Source organism: Mus musculus, chromosome 11 (assembly GCF_000001635.26).
Source record: "Mus musculus strain C57BL/6J chromosome 11, GRCm38.p6 C57BL/6J".
NCBI lineage: Eukaryota > Metazoa > Chordata > Mammalia > Rodentia > Muridae > Mus > Mus musculus.
In genome coordinates this window covers 88,067,758-88,090,732 of record NC_000077.6, presented here as the reverse complement: position 1 = coordinate 88,090,732, position 22,975 = coordinate 88,067,758, and the positions used below count along the sequence as shown (strand labels likewise).

The window sequence follows — 22,975 nt, the reverse complement described above, 5'->3', positions numbered from 1 at the left end:
TTCTTGAACATTTACAGTGTGTCTGGCTCTGTTTTAAGCACTTTGGCATATGTTAATTAATCTTCAGGGAAAAGCTTGTCAGACATTACAGATGAGGGAACTGAGATACAGGGAAATGAAATAAGTCTTCTGAGGTCCTAGAGAAAGATACAGACTCATCCGGAGCCCAGAGCCCAGCACCTCACTGCACTTCTGCTGATGACATTAATAGCAAGCACACAGTGCTTCTGAACTGGCCATCACATAGTGACTCACTGCCCAGCTACCCTGCAGCAGCTACCACCATCCTCCCTGTCTCACAGACAAGGAAGCTGGCCACAGAGAGGTTAAATCAGTTGCTGCTTTTCGGCAAAGTCATGGGTAGTCAGACTGTATAGTTCATGGCTCGCTGGTTTCATATTCAACGACGGAAGCCTGTTCTGCCTTTTGCCATTCTTATTTTGTTCTGAGAAAGAATACAAGATGATCCTTGGCTAGTTAGAGAATTTGAGGCCAGCCTGAGGTACATGAGAACATGGGGAAGGAGGGAGGGAGGGAAGGAGAGAAGGATGGAGGGAGAAAGAGACAGAAACAGAGAGACAGAGAAAGAGGAGATAAAATAGAGTGACAGTAGGTTGGGTGGATGAACAGTTTTTACTGAGACTTGGAACAGGTGCCACAGAGACTATGACATCCTGGAGGAAAGCTCCTTCCTTCCTTCCTTCCTTCCTTAAGGGAAGCAGGCGCCTCCCATTCTTGCTTCCTGGAGCTCATTGGTCCTCAAGCACTAGTAGAAATGGAAAAAATGTCTTTTTCAGTTTTGTTTTGCTTTTTCAAGACAGGGTTTCTCTGTGTAGCCCTGGCTGTCCTGGAACTCACTCTGTAGACCAGGCTGGTCTCGAACTCAGAAATCCACCTGCCCCTGCCTCCCGAGAGCTGGGATTAAAGGCGTGTGCCACCACCACTCAGCAAATGTCTTCTTCTTTTGTGGAAGAGCCTCACTTAAGTTGCCCAACATAGTTCCAAAGCAGTGAGTGTCTGAGGGAGTGCTCATTCAGCAGGTAGCTCTTCATGAGACAAACAAGTCAGGTATAATGGCTCACAGTTGGAGGCCAGTTAGATTGGTTAGGGCTGGAGAGCAGGACTATGGAGGTGGAGGAGAGAAAGGAGGGGAGGAGAGAAAGGAGAGAGAAGGGTAAGAAAGAGAGAGAGAGAGAGAGAAGAGAGAAGAGAGAGAGACCCTCCTCTTCCTGAGTTAGTACTAAGCCTTTTGGGACAAGAGGACCACAAGGAGATTTGGGTCCTGGGGACCAGCCCCTCAGCAACCTCTACATTTAGCTTGCAGGGCTTGCTCCTCTTGCCCGCGGCACAGTTCAAGTCTGTTGGCTGGGAAAGTGTCAGTTCCTGCAGCTGGTCCTCTGGGGAAGGTCTGGAGTCAGCCTGGAAGATCTGAGACTGAGAGGAGGAAGAGGAGGAAGCGGAGGAGGGGAGCACTGATTCATTTGAGCGTGCATCCTGGATTAGTGTTTTCATCTAATTGCTTCCTCCTCCCAAGTGTTGGGATTGCAAGCATGTGTACCACGGTCTGTCTCTTCCTTTCTTTCCTGTGCAGAGGCACCTTGCCCACTATGGGAAAGACGGAATTAAGCCACTTCATGTGCATTCAGAGGGAAGCCCAGATGAAGAGTAGGAGTTTCCAATAGTCCTAATGGACCCCACCCGCCATGGTATATTAGTTGTAGGGAGAGAGGGGAGGAAGGAGGGAGAGAGAGGAAACTACGTAGGTACTCTGTCAGAATTAATATCATCTCTGTGGGTTGGAGGGACATTTTGTGCTTTCAGATGTGATACCCTGGGGGACATTGCCCTTGCAGTATCCCAGGCAACAGTGAAGAATGTCGTGAGACAATGCCAAGCAAACACAAAATAAGAAACTGTCAATCAAGTAAAAACAAAACAAGGCAGGAGTCTGTATATTTTTCTGTGTATTGGTGTTGGGTCTGCATGCGTATCCATGCACCGTGTGCATGCCTGTTGCCTGCTGACATCAGAAGAGTGCATTGGATCCCCTAGAACTGAAGTTACAGGTGGTCATGAGCTGCCGTGTGGGTTCTGGGAATTGAACTCAGGTCCTCCAGAAAATCAAGCAGTGTTCTTAAGCACCGAGCTGTCACTCCAGCCCCATGAGGGTCTGGAATCTGTATCTTTTTAAAATATCAGCTATATAATGTGTAATGTGCTAGAGGAAAGAAGATATATTAATTAATTATATCTTTGTTATGATCAAATACCTGCAAAAAAGCAACTTCAGGGAAGGTTTTCTTTTGGCTCACAGTTCAACGGATCACAGTCCATCATGGCTGCTTGTCTACAGACCAACAAGCAGAGAAGAAAGCAATGATAGGACTCATCTGGCTTCCTCCTCCCGCCCTTTAATCAGTTGAGGTCTCCAGGTTAAAGGATGATGCCATCCCTATTCAGAGTCATCCTCTGAAAACTTCCTCATAGAACCCAACGGTGTGCCTCATCAACAATGTGTCTGGTCATGGTGACAATGAAATTAACCATAATAGAAAAAAGTTGGAACACAAGTGGCTGATTAAATGAAAGTATCGTATAAATATGTGACATTAACGCCTAGGCTGTGGTATAAAAGTGTTTGGAAACATATAGAGATGTCTTTAACAGGTCACAGCTTTGATGTATAAAACCTGGAAAGTCCAGGAAAATAGCAACAACAAACTAACAAATAAAAATTAGAAGAGCCCTCTGTGCTGGTTCAGGATTTTAATCCCAGCGCCCAGAAGGCAGGAGGAACAGGGGGATATCTGCCACTCAAGGCCAAGGAAGTTTACATAGCAAGCTCTAAGCCAGGCCAGGCCAGCTCTGCATAAAATGTAGCAATAAATAGATAAATAAATAAACAAAATAAAATAAAATAAAAAAGGTCCATGGTGCTTTAGCATAAGGAAGAATATGAATTCTGCAATGCTGGGTAAAAGGCATACAGGTGTTTACTGTAAATTTGAAAACACATCACCCCTGTTTTACTTCTTTGTTTTGTTTTGCTTTGCTTTGAGTTTTCCCTGCATAAACTCTGCATCATCTTTGTCTCTGGGGTCTGGTGTAAGGAGTGAGTTTCAAAGGAGCAAAAGCATTTAGCCGCATTCTAAAAATAGATAGATGGGCAGGAAAAGCATTTCTAGCATACGGAACAGTATGATTAAAGGAAGGAGTGGTAAGTATAGATGTCGCTGGCAAAGGGGGTGTAAGGGTAGCCTAGCAGTCGACCTTCCATGGCAAGTCATGGTCTTGGCTGAATTACAAAATGCGTTCCTCCACTCCTCGCACAGGCTGGTTCCCTAGCTTGCTCTCAAAGGATTTGGATATAAGATACAGAAAGCGACTCAGCCAGCCAGTCTTAGAGGAGCTAGCGCCGGATTTGGGGAACCATGGAATTGAATTTTGCCTGTCTACGTGGAATGATTACAAACCATCTTGCCAAGTGTAGAAGCGAAGTAGCTTTCCACTTACAAGCTTCTGTAGACGCAGTTGCAGTTGCCCGCAATCTGTGAATGAGCAAGAGGATAAAACCAACCAATCAGGGCTCAGTATACCTCAGCCAATCCCAGCTCAGAGATGTTCTAGGCAGGGCGGGGCTGATGCTCCGAAAGAGTTGTTTGTTGGCCTGTTGCCCCTCCCCCAACGCCCTGGCGTTCACTTCTAGGGAGAAAGAGGCCTGGAAGCCGCAGAAAGGCCAGCAAAGTGGATTAAACGAAAGGTGCAGGCAGAGAACGCTAAACCCGGACTGCTGCAGCCATGGCAACGCCGCATTTGCCTATTGCACTGTACCCAGGACATCCTAGAAGGGCTTCCTAATGCTGCAACCCTTTTATACAGTTCTTCATGTTGTGGTGACCCCCAACCATAAAATTAATTTCGTTGCTACTTCATAACTGCAATCTTGCTATTGTTATAAATCGTAATGTAAATATTTTTGGAGATTGGATTGTCAAAGGGGTCCCGATCCACAGGTTGAGAACTGGTCTAAAAAGATGCATGGCCGCTCTCCTTCATCTACCTGGAAAGGTGGGGGCCACTCCCTTTCCTCTTGGGAAAGGAAAAGGGAGGCTGCTGTTCCGCAGGGTGGTATTGCTCAAGAGACTTGTACCCCAGTACCTCCAGTGGAGGGAGAAAAGAATGCCTCCCCCAAGATGCACCATACTCAGACAAGCACATAGCCTGTCTCCTGGCCTCTTGGTTCTTCCAGGATTCTAGCATGAACCCCTCAGGCCACTTCTCAAGCTAATGTCCAACTGGTAGCTTTCCCAAGGTGTCTTCCCTCCAATTTTCTCATTCCTGAGATGAGGGTGAACTGCCAGTCCCGACCCGATTGATATCCTCACAAAGGAGGCAGGAAATAAGAGGCTGGCGGCGTAACTCAGAGCAGAGCACTTTATCACTACGTATGTGCCTCGATGCCCAGCACTGCCCAAACAAAAGCCAAGCAAGAGGACTAGGTAAAGATAGGATGCATTGAATTTGAGGTTCTAGGTGCTGGTGAGATGGCTCAGCAGCTAAGAGTTCTGTTTCTCCATTGAACTCGGGGTTCCATTCCCAGAACCCATGTGGAGCCTACCAACTGTAACTCCAGTTGCAAAAGGTCAGTGGTGAGACACCCAGGGCACTAGGCACACGTATGTACAGACACACATGCAGGCAAAACATCCATATACATAAAATAAAATCTTTGAGTTTCTAGTCCCATACTCTGTAGCAGGCCTTGTGCTAAGCATTTTATATTCACTTAGATCAAAACTGAACTAGGTTTGTAACTTAAAGTTATTTGTTAACTTGGCAGGATCCAGAATCATCTGGGAGCCAGGCCTCTATGCATGCCTGGGAGGGGACTATCCCGATTATGGTGAGGTAGAAAGATCCACCTACTGTGAGCGGCCCCATTCTTTTTTAATGTTTACATTTTAATTATTTTAAATTATATGCACATGTGTTTGTCTGTGTGTGAGTATGTGCTCTTGAGTATGGATGTCCCCAAAGGCCAGGGGTGTTGGATGCCCTAGAGTTGGAGTCAAAGGCAGTTGTGAGCTTCTATATGCAGGTGCTGGGAATCAAACTTGGGTCCTCTGGACCCACCTTAGGTCCTCAGAGGTGCTTACTAAGAGAAACTGGACTCTACTCCTCAAATTCAGCCAGCATTCAGCCCCAAGGGACTTTAGCTTCACAAATTCAGCACCCGCCAGGGCCAGGCCAGAGGTGGTGGTGAGATTTACAGATCCATATAGGTGTGAATGATATTCTTTGAAGCTATAAAACACTGTAGAGAAGAAATGGACAGGAGGCTGGGTCAGTCCAAGGATTGATCACACCTTCTGTCCATTGGCCCTTGAGGACAAGGACGTGCAAGCCTCTACCCTCTCTATCCTCACCTCAGCTCTCTCCAGAGAACCAAATTATGAGGCCCTAGGAGAGCAGAAACAGACACATGGGGCTAGAACAACTCAGTGAAATGAAAGTCCCCTCATTCCCAAGACAAGACTATCACAAGGCACGTGATCCCTCTAGCTGTACTCAGAATCAATAAGGAGACTAAAACAACTATCACAGCAAATCTGGAGGCACCCAAAACTTTTCCATTAAGTGAAGTGTCTGAATCTTGATTTGCTATTTGGTGATACTGTCTTGTGGGGACTTGTCCCATCTGCCTTAACCAGCCCCCCACCCCCCACCCCGCCCCCAGGCTTTACATGACAATTAATGTCTACCCTTGCCTGGTTTACTGTTACCTTAGTGGAGCTGGGTGGCAGGGGTAATTACCCTTCTGCAGTCTGGTTCCCTTCCACCCGCCCTTTTCTGGCACCATGGGACCAAGCACCCCTCCCTTCCCAGCTCAGTACCAGGAAGTGTGTATGTGGGCAGGAGGCCCACACCTGGGAAGGAATACTTCAATCATTTTCTCCCATCACAGTGAACGGAGGAAGCTTCTGCGGCATTAACAGTCCATCATAACAGTTGTGACTGGTTAACTTTAATTTGTCAAAATAAATCTGCAGTATTTTGCATGTTAGTAATACAGTGCTGGTATTGACAGGTAAATCATCATCCGCGTACATAGAAACCTTCATTTAGGAGCACACCTTAGGAGGGAAATGAATACACAGGAGAAGGGAGATGCAGGCCAAGCAGCGAGCCCTAGAGCAAGCATAACAGGCTGGATGTCAGATTTGAAGATTATCTAATACAACTGTTTAGCTGCCAATCTGATAAGGGAAAGCTCTCCACCAGGTTACAACCAGGAGGGAAACCATACTCTGCCTTTCTGTAGAACGGTGGCCGTTGGTGCATTCGACACACGGGCGAATCAGCTCAGCATCAGCATCACAACTCAGTTTCAGGTCCGGGCCACGGGAGGATTTCACCACACGGCCTATCTGTGCCCCCTCTGCCCTACCCTCACCCATCCTGCCTCAACTCTCTCCCTCCCCAAAGAAGACACAACGTGGCTTTATTATTGCAGACAAGCTTCTTAAGTGAATAAAGTATGCATACAAAATAGCATTTTAACTGAAGTCATACAATGAAGTCTCACTCCTGTTTACAATGAATTGATAAAACAACCATTTCTAGTATATATCCTTTTTTTTTTCTTTCTGTAAGAACTAATACTTTCAGGATCTCATGACCACGCTGTAGCCTGGGGGAAGGACCCACACCTGCCCACTTTGAGGACTGCTCCTTGGCCACTGTAGAGGAAGCCTGGGTTATCTGACCATAAGGACCATGACTGCCAGCACAACAGAGATGACAAGGCCCGACGAGCAGAGCACATGCCAGGAAATGAAGGTTTCCTCCACATGTGACCGCTGCCCTCCCGGGTCTCCGCAGTGCCATTCCTAGGCCTTCCCCCATGAGCCCTTGCTGGAGCTCACACATAATGGTCTACACTTAAAAACAAACCATTTTTCCACTGTGGAGAAGAACTGTTGTAACAAAGTCATAGCTACATATTTTTCTCTACATTTTGTTTATTGAGACAAACTAATTAAAAGGCACAAACATAGGGCATGTTTACATGGACATTATAACAAACATATACATTAAAAGTGTAGGAATGTGTTGCCTTCCTGCTAAACAGAAAGTTCCTAAGCTTTTTATATACAAAAGTTGTACAATTTAATGTCCTAAAGTACAAAAGATCATTTATAAAATTATTTTACACTAGGTACTATTTATTTTAATTTTTTTTTACTATGTAGTTCATCCCCCTAGAACTGTTTTGTATAATGACACACAGATACCTGTCCCTGATGTAGGAAGTCTGCCTCAGACGTATGGTATTTTGATGTTTGTACTGACACAGTGGGGTATAAACAAACGGAAGTCATCTTCTGTGACAGTCCTGCATGCATTCTGCAGGGCTAAAACTCATTCCCATATCTCTTAACTGCATGATTAAAAATGAAAAAGACCCAAAACATATTGCAATGTAAAAAACAATTACAACCTCTTGGTTTGAACAAACTGTTCTCTAACATGATGCTTTGAAAACATGAAGTGTGGCGTGATGGCATAGAGTCTCTGTTTCCCTAGCTTCTGGTTTCTACTGTATGTACAGGGATAAAGCTTCCCGCTAAGAAACAAAAAGCACAGTCTCAGCGTGCACACTCACTGCAGGGCTTCCACGGAGCATGCAGACAGCTGCCTCCCTGGAAACTCCAGAAAGCGGATACAAGGGCTTGTTGTTGTTTTTTTTTTTCCAAAGGAAAAAAAAAAGTGATGTCCATATTTACAAAGTTGAACAAATCTGCACAATACTTGATTAAACAGAAGGAGGGGGAAAAGATACACTCTGCTTGTTCTGAAGGGGCATACTACCTAGTTAGTGGTTAGAATAAAAACTGTATACAATTTAATATAAGACATAAACTCTAGTGAGCATCTAACACATCTGTGCCTGTTGTAACATCAACAGACGTTGATTGGGAGAGAGAGAGGCATATCACATCCCAGTGCCTCCAATGTCTTCCAATTTAAAGCAATAGATTTAAACTCTTCCGAAGTTCTCACTCCTCCTGAACAGGATCCCCTGACCCGTTAGGAGCCTGCTTCGTGCACACCTGACTTCTCCTCAGTCAGCTGCAGCCTTTTCTCATCAAAACACAATTTATTGTTGTTGTTTTTTTTTAAGTTTTTGTTTTTTTTTTTTAAAAAGTCAACTACAATGCTATATTCCATCAGGATTAATATGCTGAGCAATATTTACATCTCCAAATATCAGGTCACAATCCCTATTATATGTTGAAGTTAGAATGATAAATTATCATATGCTTTGCATATCAGAGCTGGTATCACCTTTCCCATAGGGAATGCTGCCTGAAATTAACATATTCCCAAAGGTAAAATGCATATTCTCTGAAATGCATTTTATTATGACAATGCCTCTGTTCACTCATACGAGCAAAACCACAGACAATGCTACACTAGCTCTCAGTCTGTGGGCTTGAGCTCCAGGTTAAAACCGTCCACCTTGTACAGAGGGAAGAACTCTGCTAGTGTTTACAATAAAATGATTCTGTTGTATTAAAAATAATAATAAAAACAAATAATGCTTTTTTATTTTGAAATGGGTTTTATGATTGGTTTTAATTCTGGCATTTCGTCTTGCCAGCTACTATCCTGTTTAAGCAATGGTGTCAGCTAAAGGGGTTTCTGAGTAAACTAAAGTGGTCCAGTGATAAGTTACACATATACCCTACTTTGAACAACCCCAGCAAAATTGGAGCTACTACACTCTTATTAACTAACATAATAAAACCTCCCAATTTCATAGTCTGCTTTTTGCTTTAATCAACTAAGGTTAAGTTGCTGGTAAATATTTACTTTAACCCAATTTTGACTTTATAATACTGTTTACCAAGGCGGTGACGTAGGCAAAGCTTGGGGCAAGAAAGGCATACTTTCTACAGGCCTCATTGCTATATTGAGAGGGGCAGCTAATGTCATAGGAGTGGGCAGGTTCATTGGAGATGTGATGGTGACAGGGTGTGCTATATTCACTGGGGCGGTCACAGGGGTGGGGAGGTTGACTGGGGTGGTGAGTGTTAAAGGTGAGGTCATGGCTAAGGGGCTGGTTATGGTTACGGGATGCCCTATGTTCATTGGGCTGGTTATATTAACTGCACTTGAGACATTTACTGGACTTCTCATGCTCATTGCAGCTGCCACTGTGACTGGGTTTGACATAGTCCCAGACGACACAGAGGACGTTATATTGAATGGAGTAGTGAGAGTCACTGGTGTCGTAGCAGCCGTGGAGGTTTGGCACAGGTTGGCAGCTTCTAAAAGGAGAAGACAAAAGGGGGACTTTAGACTCTCAAAACTATAGGCAAAATTCAGCTTCTGAACTAATTTCTCTTAAGTAAAAAGAACATTTAATAAATCAAATTCCAGTTTCTACCAAGTGATCAAATACGAAGCGAGGACCTCGTGAGCACATCCTGGGCGGGCCCAGGACATGGATCTCTTCTCTGGTGCCTGGGAAGACCTGAGCAACCTGGTTAGCCCTCAACTCTTGACTTCAGTTCAGATTTACTTACCTACCTCACAGAGATGCTGAGAGGATCAGTTAACTTCTGCGAGGTATTCTGAGAGCAGAGATTTTAAGTAGGGCTAAAAGTCCTCACTCCTTCATGCAGTTCTGAGTTCTAGAGCCTTTCCTGGGAAGAGTCCACCACCAGCAGGCCAGTGGGACAGAGCCTGTCTATCAGAGCTGTGCAGTGATCTCTTAGAAGGCACACTGTACCTAGCGGAGGCCTGTTCATGCACACAGCATGCTTAGGACTTCTTAGATGGAAAGCCACGGTGAACACTGTTATTTCAGTGAGTGTAAGTTAAATAGTGTAGTGTGTAATGTTCCTTTTCTTTTCAGACAGGGTCTCACTCTGTAGTCTTTGCTGGCCTGGAACTGGCTATGCAGACCAGGCTGGTTTCAAACCCACAGAGATCTTCTACATGCCTCTGCCTCCCCAGTGCTGGGAGTAAAGGCGTGCACCACCTCGCCTAACTTATAAAGCTTCTTATTCTTATGTTAAGGGAAAAGCCTTTGTCTTCTTTCCTGCACACCCCACTTCCTTTTCTTTATAAAGCTGACAGAATTATCTATTTCATGCCCAGTATCATTTAACTGTACACATCACACACACCACTATGCATACCAAGTTGGACTAAGTAAAGCAAGGAAGTCCTGTGGCATGCTGAGGAACCCCAGTCCTTGTTACCCAGCAATGCCTGAATAGTTCTTTAAAAGAACAGGCTGGAGACCTGGCTCAGCACACGTTACTCCTGCAGGCAACCTTGGTTCTCCCAGCACCTACATGGTGGCTCAGAACAATCTGTAACTCCAATATCAGAGGATCTGTAGCCTATTCTGGTTTCTGTCGGCACCAGGCATGCACATGGTACATAGCCATACATTCAGGCAAGACATCCATACACATACATAGTAAATCTTAATTTTAAAAAATCCTAGAAGGTGACAGTCCATCTCACCCCCCAAGAAAACTCAGTACCACCTATCAATATGCCATAAAATGGACACCTATTCAAATCTACAGCTAGAGGTGTGCACAGGGTCAAACCACCCCATGCCAATGAGCAGCCCTTCATTGACTGGTGTGACCTTATCTTATGCTTCACAGTACACACTAGGAGTTGCCACATAAGACTAATGATAGAAACCAGTTAGAGAGGCTCATTTAAAAAAAAATAGATTGCTGGGATATTCAATAGAGAAACTGAAATGGAGCCTGGGAAATTTATAAAGTTAAAGTTTCCTCAATGATTATCTGATTTTTATCCAGGTTGGGGAATTTAAAATTTATTCAGGTATAATATTTAAAGGACACTTCTGGCTAGGTGTGGCTCTCTGGATTTGAGGCCAGTCTAGTGTATATAGGGAGTTCCAGTACAACTAGGGCTGTACAGTGAGACCCTGTCTCAAAAAAAACAAAAACAAACAAAAAAGTGACCTTTTTGATTCATGTTTAGATTTTCATTAGCTTTTCAATATAGCAGTCTCCTCTCTCCCAAAATGTGGTATTACTAACAAAGAGCAACCCCGGCTACAAACAGGAACACAATAGCATTCTGTTTAATGCAGGTCAGAAGATGAGCTGAACAAGTCTTATTGTGCAGAGCAAACAGAACCGAGTGAAATGCAACAGGAACACAAGCGTGCATGAGTGGGGATGGGAGAAGGCCCACGCGCTTTCTGCTTCCTGGGTGATGGTGCCATGCTGGGGTTCTTCTCATCTCTGCTCAAAGGAAGGCGTTTCTGTCTTGGGTGCCACTTCCCTGCCTCCCCTCCAGTCTTCTTTTCACTCTAGAGGATCAAACTTTTGGTACTGTACACAGAAGGGAAATGTTTACCACTGAACTGTGCCCCAGCCCGCAAGCATTCTCTTACTATAACTCCAAACACTTTGACTCCTTCTCTAGTGAAAATATCCTTCACAATACTACTTTCAAGTACTATACAATTATCATTATTCTCAATTTGTATACAAAGTTCTCAACAGCTTAAGGTAGGGCCAGCCCTTCAAAGGTCTAAAGGAGAGATCAAGAGCCAAGATAAAAGACAGCAGGATAGTAAGGTCTGAATTACGCACCAAGTAATCACTGAAGGACCAGCCCTAAGAAGCAGAAAATCAGCTATGAGAAAATGAACTACACAAGGACAGCTCATTCTCCTCAAAAAGTGGGAGTATTCTAAAACTTAAAAAGGAGCCCATGAGAGGCACGCCTTTAATCCCAGCACCTGGGAGGCAGAGTCAAGCCCGGCTCTGTGATTTTAAGGCCTGCTTAGTCTACATACAGAGTTCCAGGATAGCCAGGCCTATAGAGAGAGAGAGACCCTGTCTCAAAACAAAACAGGGGGGGGGAAAAGGCGCCTAGCTTTGACTGTATATCTAACAAAAAGTAAATGCACAGGAAGAACGAGGCAGGAAACACTGAGGTCCTACATGGAAGCTGTGCTTCCAATAACTCGACTGTAGGAAACCCTGTCCAGTAAAGCAGCACTGTGAAGCTAGACCTGCTCTGCTGTGCCCCCCCCCGCCCCCCCAACTAGGTTAACTGCACTACTACATTTAACACACCTGCAGCACTGAACGCCCCTCTTACCTTTCTTTCTTGCTTTGACAGCTTCTTCCCACAGTCTCAGTGTCTCTACCTGCTTCCCTGGCCAGCTTGTCACATGTTGTTGTTGTTGCTGCTGCTGCTGTTGCTGCTGCTGCTGCTGCTGCTTCTGATTGCTGGTCTCCTCACTCATGCACGCTATTCCAAAGACAAAGTACAAACACTGTGTTTACCTTGAAATAGTGTGGCCACGTTTTCAAATCCAAACCTAGGAGCTAGAGATACAGGTCAGCTCTAACAGTGCTTAGCTAACATGCAGGAAGGCCTGGGTTCCATTCTCAGCATAAGAAAGACCCTATCAAAACCAACAGCAAAGAAACCCAAGCCAGGCGTGGGAGCACACTTTAATCCCAGGACTCAAGAGGCAGAGGCAGAGGCAGAGGTAGAGGCAGAGACAGATGGATCTCTGAGTTCTCAACCAATCTGATGATCTACATTGTGAGCTCTAGGCCAGCCTAGACTGTAAGTAGTAAGATTCTCTTCCAAAACCCAACAAACACACCTAAACCCAGATGCTTCAGACTCCTTGTGCCTCGATAACCACTGTCATTGAACCAATAGCTCTTAATATAGTGCATTTTCCCCCACTTGTATCTATATCAAACAAGACAAATAAATTCACTAAAAATCAGGAAACTAAGCCGGGCAGGGGTGGCGCATGCCTTTAATCCCAGCACCTGGGAGGCAGAGGCAGGTGGATTTCTGAGTTTGAGGCCAGCCTGCTCTACAAAGTGAGTTCCAGGACAGCCAGGGCTATACAGAGAAACCCTGTCTTGAAAAAAAAAAAATCAGGAAACTAAGGCCAACAAGATGGCTCAGCAGGTAAGGGCACCTGGCACCAAGCCTGATGACTTCAATCCCTGGGATCTATGTGGTGGAAGGAGAGAACCAAATCCCCAAAGTTCCCTCTGATCCAATACTTGCCCTATGGAATGTGTGTGTACACCCACTAAATGCCATTTCCAATAATCGATAGAACTAGAGAAAACTACTATAAGAAAGAAAATAATTCTTAGCTATATTAAAAAGGAATTATCTTTGAAAAAGGAAGTTGGATAATGTTAGCATGGGTTCAATATTTAATAATCTATCAAACATATTTATTACAAAGACATACATTAAAAGTAAATTTCTATACAGTATAGCATGCTAGATAATGAACCCAATATACTCACAAAGAGTATAAAAGATGAGATAAAATACATTAAAATTAGCCAAGTGTGGTGGCACACACCTTTAAAACTAGTATTTGGGAGGCAGAGGCAGGTGGATTTCTGAGTTTGAGGCCAGCCTGGTCTACAGAGTGAGTTCCAGGACAGTCAGGGCTACACAGAGAAACCCTGTCTTGAGAAAAACAAAAACCAAACTAACAAACAAAGTTGTGTAAATTAAGTATTAAATTTTATCCATAAGTCTCTGGAATATTTTGTCTTCAATTCTGAATTTAAGGCAAGCCAAATATACAGACCCTCAAATGTTATGATATGCCCCCCTCTGTGTGTGTGTGTGTGTGTGTGTGTGTGCTCACACATGCATGTTTTGAAAAAAGGTCTCATGTAGTCCAGGCTGGTCTCAAATTGCCTCTGTTGGTGGTGCTAGCTTTAAACTCCTGATCCTCCCAATTCCATCTCTCAGGTGCTAGGATTATAAGTATGTGCCACCATCCTTGGCTTGTTTATTCTTATTGCATTAAGTTATACTATATTATTTTGAGATACAGTCTCATGAGGCTCAGGCTGGCCTCAAATGTACTCTATAGCCTGTATCTTGGACTTCTGATACTCCTGCTTCCACCTCCATGCTCAGGGAGTACAGGTGTGAAGACCACACTCGGCTGCTGCAGTTCTAAGCACCAGAGCTCTTATCAAGCCTCAAACACAGCACTGGAAACAGCTGGGATGGAATTCTGCTCCATGGTATAATTAGCAGTAGACAAGTATGGAACAGAAGCAAATGAATGGAGAGTGTAACACTCTTGTTTGCATACACATATTTAAAGCACTGTTCCAGCACCAATATGTTCTCTCCAATGCTATTTTGGTGATAGGAGGAAACAAGAGAAACATTAATACAGTCCTGAGAGCATAGTCACAATTATCTTTGATATATTGAAAAACCCTAGATTTTCATCAATATGAAATGCAAATGATCTGCACCATCACCTACTTTTGCTGATGCCTTGTTTGCACGTGTTACAGTTGATACTTTGGCTCTGCCCATGTGTCTTTAAGTGGCTGGTGATATATGCTGCACTCAAGAGCTTCCCACAGATGTTACATGATACCTTGCCTTCGTGGCGCACCATGTGTGTCCGTAGTCTGTCTTTGGTGGCAAAGGCAGCAGTGCACGTCTGCATGAGGGAGGAAAACTTTTTTTAAATATAGACTATCCTGTTCAACTCATTTTAAAGTACGTATATTTTACACATTACCCCTACCCATATCAGCAAGCTGGCTGAACAAGTATAATTTTCATTGCACAGATAATATTAAAACATCTGGTGAATTTTAGAGGCTTCTATTTGGAGGAAGAAAACATCAACATAGAGAAGTGAAAAGATGAGGCCCACACTCAGTTGAATCTAGATCTAGGGCTGGAGGTGGGGCTCTGTGATAGAGTGCCTGCCTCCTGTGTTCAGTTCCCAGCATTGCAAGGACAAAACAATACAAAACAAAAGCCTGGATTTAAATGGAGTTGTGCAAATCACTAAGCGGTGCAATCCTAAACAAGACAGCCTATCTGATGTCTCTTGGAACAGGGTTAACAGCTATCACAAAATTCCTGATAGATTAAGAGCCTGATACAAGGCTAGTATTCACTCAATGGCACTTGCATCCTTCCTCCAGTTAGATTTTTCTTAGAATTCAAGTCACTTACTTAATAAAACCAGTCATTAACGAACAAATGAAAGGCAAACTAAAGAATGTCCAGCAACTGCCTAAGATCAGGAATGTCTAAAACAGTCATTTGATTTAGCAAAATTCTTAGCTTTTTCATGATCACAATTTGATTCAGATAAAATCACTAATCTAACTATATATTTTTTTATTTTCCAATTTGGTAACAGCATCTAAAAATACAGAAGATACAGCGGTCCCAGTGCTAACAGAAAATGCACTATAAAGTGACCCCCTTCTTTTGGCTGGAGAGATGGCTGTTGTTTAAGAACAGTGGCTGCTCTTGCAGAGGACCCAGGTTCAGCTCCCAGCACTCACATGGTGGCTCATGAGCATCTGTAACCCCAGTTCCAGGGGATCTGACAACTTCTTTTGCCCTGCTTGGGCACCAGGCATGCACACAGTGCATAAGTACATATAAGGCAAATATTTATATGCATAACATAAAAAAACAAATCTTAAAAAAAAATTACAAAAAGGCTGGCAGCATGGCTCCGCAGTTAAGAGCATTGCCTGCTCTTGTAAAGGACCCAAGTTCAGTTCCTAGCGTCCATGTAGTGTTTCACAACCATCTGTGACTCTAATTCCAGGAAATATGATACCTTCTTCTAACCTACTCTTTTTCTGCACACATATGGTACACAAATCATATACTTAGGAATATACACATAGACATTTTTTAATTTACAAAAAACATTTCCCCTCTAACACCAAAAATTGCCATTGCTTAAGGAAAGGGGGCTACATAATATGTATAATATACTGTTATACATATTATAAAACTAGAATTCAAATGAACCACATTCACTCCAATCAGTGACTTGAAGACTATTCAAGGAGCTTGAGATTTGACTGGCTCCGACTTTTTGGATAATGTGCACCAAGTGCTAGGTGAGGATAAATCATTTTAACTCTTACTTGGCATTTGAAGGGTCTTTCTGTTGAATGCACATGTTTTACATGACAGCTTAGGTGGTCAGGCCTGTAAGAGAGTTTCAAACAGAAGATGTAAGGGAACCCTCAGGGAGAACGTTACTTATGTGACACTGCACCTTGGCAGACTACAGGGAACATTCTGCAGAAAGCAAGAATTACCAACCCCCTCAGCCCTCGGTGTAAATTTCCTTACCTCTCACACCATAAACACAAACTTTAATCCCTCACCTGTTATTTTCTTCAGATCATACTAAGTCCTGATTCTTTACAATCACAAACACTCAAAGTTTTAGTTCTAATACGAGGAATAACTACCACTGTGTCAACTCTAATAGCTTTTTGTTTTTAAATGAAATAATACACACATAAAAACTGGGAGAGCGGGGAGTGGGGGGGTGGGGGTGTTAGTATTCTTAAAAGTTGCATTAAGTATATCGGAGGTCAGGTGGAGAGATGGCCCTGAGTTCAATTCCCAGCAACCACATAGTGGCTCATAACCATCTATAATGAGATCTGGTGCCTTCTTCTGGCCTGGAGGCATACATGTAAGCAGAATACTGTATACATAATAACTAAATATTTAAAAAAAAAAAGAAAAAGAAAATCCAAGGTCATCCCAACTAACAGGAAAGTTTCTTTGATTTGCACAGTGATCTTTATATCCGGTTCTCCAATGGAACTAAACACTGGTGGGATATTTGGAGCTATACGAAACCATGTGCCAAACGAAAGCCTGGAGCTACCTAAGTACTTCCTTAACTGACGTAAAGGGTTAAATGCTGTGTCTCCACTTGTCAATCACAGTACAGCAGAGTGAGACCTAAGCCCACCACACTCATCAGTAACCTCCTCTAATGATGGAGGCCTGCGCATGCATCTTCTCACAGAAGCCTAGATCCCAGACACAAACTGAAGCTCACGAACACCATACAGAAAAGCAAAGCAAGATGCAGTACCTTGAGAAGCCTTTCCCACAAACACTGCAAGTATAGGGTTTGGTGATGCCTCCTTCATGAGACCTCACATGGTAAGTCATCCGGTCCTTCCTCTTGAAGCGCTGATTACAAATAGGACACTCAAAGGGCTTTTCGTCCGAATGGGAGAGCTTGTGCCGATTGAGGTGGTACACATCCCGGAAGGCCTTCCCACACATCTCACAGGCGTGGTTCTTCTTGACAGGCTTACTGGGTTTCTTGACAGACTGGGGCACAGGCATTGATGTGGTACTAGCGCTGCTGCTGGGGTTGGTGCCCGAGGAAGATGTAGTGACTGTTGACAAGATGCCTGCAATAGTTGAAACCAACGAAGTTCGGCTGCTGTCCCCAGCAATGGTGGAGATAAGGGGAACCACCGTGGTGGGGGTTTTCTTTGCCCGAGACACCAACTTGATCCCTGTGTGGCAGGACTGATGGCGCCTCAGGTGATAGCTGTCCCTGAATGCTTTACTGCAGTAAGTGCACACAAACGAAGTTTTGGGTTTTTCTTTTTTAATCCCAATGGCATCCTTTAATGTTTCTGGTGCAGCCTGAGGTTTCTGAGTAATTGGTATTGGAAGCAACGGTTTCTGATCAGGGGGCTCCACAGCAGAACTCAGGAGGGGCAGCAAGCTGTTCTGCGCTGCCTGCTGTTGGTGATGGGATGCTTCGTGGGCCTAAAACCAAACATTTACACTTGAGAATTTGAGCCTCCACAGTGACCTTAACTATTCAACATATTCCAGACAGACAAGCAGAAGAGACAGTCCAGGAGCCTATGAACTGTTCTCTCTCCTCTCTCTCTCTCTCTCTCTCTCTCCCCTCCCCTCCCCCCTCTCTCTTTCTCTCTCTCTCTTTCTTTTTGGTTTTTCAAGACAGAGTTTTTCTGTGTAGCCCTGGCTGTCCTGGAACGCACTCTGTAGACCAGGCTGGCCTCGAACTCAGAAATCCACCTACCTCTGCCTCCCAAGTGCTGGGATTAAAGGCATGCGCCACCACTGTGGACTGTGAGCTGTTCTCTCATTCTCTGCAACAGAGCTACAGAGACTCTCAAGAGCTCTGGGTACAAAACAATGGAAATTGCAGCTAATCAAAATGTTTTTGCATCTACACTGCTGACAGCAATCGTACTTTCAAACATCTGACTAAAGTATACAGTACCTGGCTCACGAGGGATGTATTATTAGTTGATGAAACCACTGAGCATTTTGACTGTCAATATAGAAGCCAAGTTTAAATAACTTGTCAAAAAAAAAATGAAATGCCAGTTTAAGTATTTAATAGTCCCTTAGATTGCATCAACATACAAACTCTGTATATGACTAACACAATCATCTACTGTCTGATACTCAGGACAGAAAAAGCACCAAGTCTCTCCCTCTCTATAAGAAGGAAACTAGTGATTGAGAAAGGGACTGCTAAGCAATGAAAGGAATGGATCTCTGTGAAGACATATACCAGCTATTAAGTTTCTTTAGAAAGCTCACCACTTAACGCTACTACAAGATTCGGCTGAAATGAAAGCTGCCATTTATTAACTGGGAGGCATCTGGGAAGGTGGCAAAACACCTGCCAGTTGTTTCTCAGATCGCGAATCCTCCACTAGAGTTTGTGTCCTTAACCAACGCTTAGTAAAAGAAAACCCAAACTGCAAGCACATCCGCTGGTTTGGGTAAGGCATTAGATACATGCTGCCATGATATGCTGCTCTACTTCAAGACTCGAGCCAGACCACTGTTCCGAAATTCTAGAAAATGATGGAAAAAGTTCCTGAAATAGCTCTCACTAATATGTTGTTCTTTACCAACATTATTTTTGAAATACTTGACAGTGAACCCAAGCCCCTGTACTTGAGTTTTATAGTCCTAAAAGGACAAAGCTAAAAGTTCCACATATTTTAAGCTATATGCCACAACTAGGAAGAGTCTGTCTCACCAGCTTAGACACTTCAGCTTTTCTTACCATCACACTCTTTGATTAGTCACTTGATTAGCTAAGTTGATTAAAGACACAGAAAACAAAACAGCAAATGCCCAAGGCGGCTAACAGAGCTCCTCCTCTGACTGTCAGGAACATCTACCCGACATGTTCACTTAATGAGAGGTCAGAGGCTATGCCTGGAACCAGTCTCCCCCAAAGGTCAGGAGCAAGGTGTCTAAAGGTAGTAGTCTGAATTTAACAATTTTTTGACTTAAATGTCTTTCAAGCTTTAGAATGATGCTCAGAAATTGTAGCTACTAACCGGTTACTGAATTACAGCTCAGTCCCATTTAATTTGTGCAGCTCTGAGAATGTGGGGTCCATCCACTCAGGTGATAGCAGAATTTGGCCTCTGAGCTTACTCTTTCTCGAGCTAGGCAGGATGCCCAAGTTTCCATACAGACTGCAAACAGTTAAGAGCTGAAGCTAGCTCAGGATATACAGTTTCAAAGGCTAACAGATCAGACCCCGCGGAATGCAAATCTTCTGGACAAAGTTCAAACTTATAACATTTGAGCTATTTTTCAATTCTAAACAACCATTGGTAGGATGGAATACTAAAAGAAATTCCTGTCATTCACCAATTCAGATGTTTGTGCGGTACAAACTGGTTTACAGCATTGTTGGAGCTCACTCAGAGGGCCACCCCAGGTCCCCGTGTCTTGAGTAAAATCCTATAGAACCACTAGAATAATCAGTCTCTGAAGACTGCTGGGAGCCCACACTTCCCCACTGGCTAAGAAAGCCAATTTTCCTCAACTTGTTCTCTGAGGGATAGCTGAATAACAACCATGGCCTGCCTTTCAGTGAGGGGATTTATTTCTCAAATATATGTTCTCAGTAAGCTTTTATTTGACTAGCATCATCACATCAAAGTTTAAATTTCATGTTCTAACGCAAGTACACAGCTCTCACCCTGCCCAAGATTTCCTTTCTCTGGGACTGGCAAACAAACAAACTAACTAACAAACTAACTAACTTACTAAAGCAAAACCAAGGAACCAATCAAACAACAACAACAAAACCAGAAATGTTATTTCAACACTCAGGGTGGTAGGATGTGGAACCATGAAATCTCCATTGCTAGAGGGTAAAAGATTCTGTACTGAAACAAATTAGCATCGGTGAGTCATCTCTCTAATGTCCTGTACGAATCACCCATCACATATTTTAAGAGCTACACTTTCACTTCCCACCGTGTTATCTGGTAAGCAGGCAGGTTATTAAAACTTGCTTAAAGATATAAATACAACATGGTGCTCCCAGACACAGAGTTTAACTCTGCATTTCCCTGGTGGGGATCTCTGAGAACTAGAACTGCATGTCTATTCCACCTTTCCATACGAAGGGCCTTCTTTATTCACTGTCCTCAGCTTTAAATTACAGCTCTTCAAAGATTTTTCACAGCACACACTGCATGTCCAGGATTAAATATGAGCTTTCACATCTCCTCATCAGGTGGAAAAAAATTAATAGGCTGGCATTAGCTTTATCTGGGAAAAGAATAGTTCAAATAGCTTTTAAAAGTATTTTGTAGGCTCTTTCAACTAACTTCCCAAAGATGAACTATGGGTTTCTCCTTCACATAAGGGGCTTGCTTTGTTCCACCTCCATCGAGTTTACAGACACCCAATGTAATATTGTTTAAACTGCGTCTAAAACTCATCAGTCCTTTACTGTCAAACGATCATTTGTAAGTAAGCTTTTTCTAAAGAAAGCATTTACCGTCTTTGCACCAACCCTCATGCCAGCTAGTTCCGTACTTCTTTGCCAATCCATTCTTAAGTTGACCATCACTTTCTTTTTTTTTTTTTTTTGACCATCACTTTCTTAACAAACTCATCAAAGCACAATAAAATCAATACCAGATTAAGGATGATAAAGTGGGACGTTCAGGAGTTGCAAAATCTTAAGAATTTCCAACTTTAGTAAGCCCATTTATTTCAATAATTACCTAAAATAAAAATGCTCACATTTGAAACATGTCTTAATAGGACAAGCCAGATTACACAATGGGTAATTTTGAATTCTCCAATTCCCCGTATTAACTCCACCGGGATGGGACCAGATGCGGAGAGTATAATCTTTTGAAGATTCTGCATTTCCAAAGGTCTCAAGCGCCCAAGCTACGCGTTTGGAATTTCACGAAGTATTTAGGAAAACTCCAAAGAGGGAGGCGGGAAGGACACATTTTAAAAACGACTAGCTCCCTAACCTTCAGTTCTGAAGTTTCTGCATGTGCTTATCTCTACTGCTCATCAATGCATTTGCAAACAGAAAGGAAGCAGAGGGGGGAAAAAGTTCCAATCAGGGGTCCCGCATTAAAGTGGTAGGAGAAGGGTATGGCTGAAGTATCCGCTAACATTAGCTTTGAAGTTTCTGGCAAAAGGAAAAAAAGAAGAAGCGAAGACCCCCATACTCCCTATGAGTGACTCATCTAGGGGCTTTGTAAGCGGACTTTGCGCTCCCTCTCCGCTTCCCGTCGCCCACTGGGCCGGAGCGAACGTTCGAGCGGGTCGCGGAGCGAGACTAGCGAGACACGCTCCGGGGAAGGTCGGGCCTGCAGGAGTCCCGGCCCCCGCCGCTCCCCGCCCCCGCCCGGCCCCGCCGGCTCGGGGATTCCCCAAGCTCAATGGGACCGCAGAAGCTGGACAGAGGCGAGGGGACCAGTTGCCAGGGCTCGCCCAGGACTTGGGCTAGGAGCGGAGAAAAGTTTGCAGAGGGGAACCACGCTCGCAACACCCCCCGTCGGGTCCACCCGAGGGGGCGGCGAGAAGGGGGAGTGGCGGCGAAGCCAGAGATACCCGCTATTCGCGGGATGTGGGAGGAGGGTCAGAAAGTCAACACACAAGCACACACACACAAAAAGAGAGAGGTGACGCGAAAAGCGCAAGCGAAAGATGGATGGGTACTCGGAGCGGGACCCGGAGACCCCCTCGCTGCGCCGCGCGGCCCCGCTCGGGCGCGCAGTGGCCGAGCGGCCCGCGCTCCACAGCGGCCCGGCGCCCTCCTTTCTCTGGGCCGCGGGGTGGTGACAGCGGCCGGCCTCCTCCCTTCCCCTTCGGGGCGGGAGGGAAGGGTGTGTGTGTGCGTGTGTGCTTGGGGGGGCCCGGGTTCACCCCGAGGCCTGCTTCTCCCCCGCACCCCGCGAGGCCGCCTCCTTTCACCTCGGCGGCCGGGCTCCGCCGGAGCGGGCGGGCGGAAAAACAAAGGGGGATTAAGGCCGGGCCGGAGAGCGGAGCCGGGAGGGGAGGAGCGCCCGCCCGCCCGAGCCCGGCCCGGCCCCCCTGGCCCCCCGACCCCCCCGGGGCCCCCAGATCCTGGAACAGGAACGCGGTCCAGTTGGCCTCCATGGCTGCGGCGGCCGACCCCCCTCCTCCCCACTCCCCCCGCTCGGGGAGCCTCCTCAGGCGGAGGAGGCGACAACAAAGCGGCGGCGGCGGCGGCGGCAGCGGCAGCGGCGGCTCCTCAACATGGCAGCGCCGAGCGCGGCCACTTCCGGTAACCTCCGGGACGCACCACCGCGGCGGCGAGCGCGGGCGGGGGGGGAGCCCCGGCCCGGCCGCCGCCGCCCCCAGCCGCTTCGACCCCCTCCGGGCGTCCCCGCCGCCGGCGCGCCGCCTCGGAGCTCAGCCAGTGCCCGCGGGCGGTGGGGTCAGGGAGCCCGCGCGGGGGCTGGGGTGGGGCCGGGGGCGGGGATGGGGTGCGGCGTCCCCCCCCGCGGGGGTGTGTGATGCTGCGGTCCGTGGCTCAGGCAGCTGGAGCAGGGGGAGCGCAGGAGAGAAGATGGAGGACGCCAGGGTCTGGCGCTGGCCCGCTGGGCACAGCTGGGCTGCCTCTCGTGACTCTGCCTTGGTACCCGGCGGCGTCGCGTCCCTCTCATACCCCCAGCGGCAGTCAGGGCTTCGGTTGGTCACCTGGCTGTTCAATCGGTCAAGCACATCACAGCTTCCACCTACGAACTAGGATGCTAGCTTCTAGTGTCCCCTACCCTCG

At 45.4% G+C, this 22,975-nt stretch overlaps 1 protein-coding gene across 6 annotated transcripts; it reads right to left on the bottom strand.

The window, feature by feature from the left end:
• Positions 1-6,003: 6,003 nt before the first annotated feature.
• Positions 6,004-22,534, bottom strand: Vezf1 (vascular endothelial zinc finger 1). Of its 6 annotated transcripts, none has more exons than XM_011248968.3 (6): positions 22,300-22,529; positions 16,982-17,676; positions 16,008-16,071; positions 14,359-14,560; positions 12,178-12,330; positions 6,004-9,335 (listed from the first exon to the last, which is right to left on the bottom strand). In XM_011248968.3, the coding sequence occupies exons 1-6, from the start codon at positions 22,330-22,332 to the stop codon at positions 8,908-8,910; spliced, it is 1,575 nt and encodes a 524-aa protein (XP_011247270.1). In that variant the 5' UTR covers positions 22,333-22,529; the 3' UTR covers positions 6,004-8,907. The 6 variants fall into 6 exon arrangements, with proteins under 6 accessions (XP_011247270.1, NP_057895.2, XP_030101788.1 ...); NM_016686.4 differs by having other exon boundaries at positions 14,359-14,542; positions 22,300-22,454; XM_030245928.1 differs by lacking the exon at positions 22,300-22,529 and adding an exon at positions 19,242-22,166.
• Positions 22,535-22,975: the final 441 nt, after the last annotated feature.

Bases quoted from the DNA above. Each gene is read 5' to 3' on its own strand.
- Vezf1 (XM_011248968.3), bottom strand. From the start codon at position 22,332: ATGGAGGCCAACTGGACCGCGTTCCTGTTCCAG. The intron at 17,677-22,299 runs GATCTGGGGGCC...GTTTGGTTTTAG, and splicing joins GGACCGCGTTCCTGTTCCAG to GCCCACGAAGCATCCCATCA. The intron at 14,561-16,007 runs GTAAGAGTTAAA...ATTTAAAAAAAG, and splicing joins AAAGACCCTTCAAATGCCAA to TTTTCCTCCCTCATGCAGAC.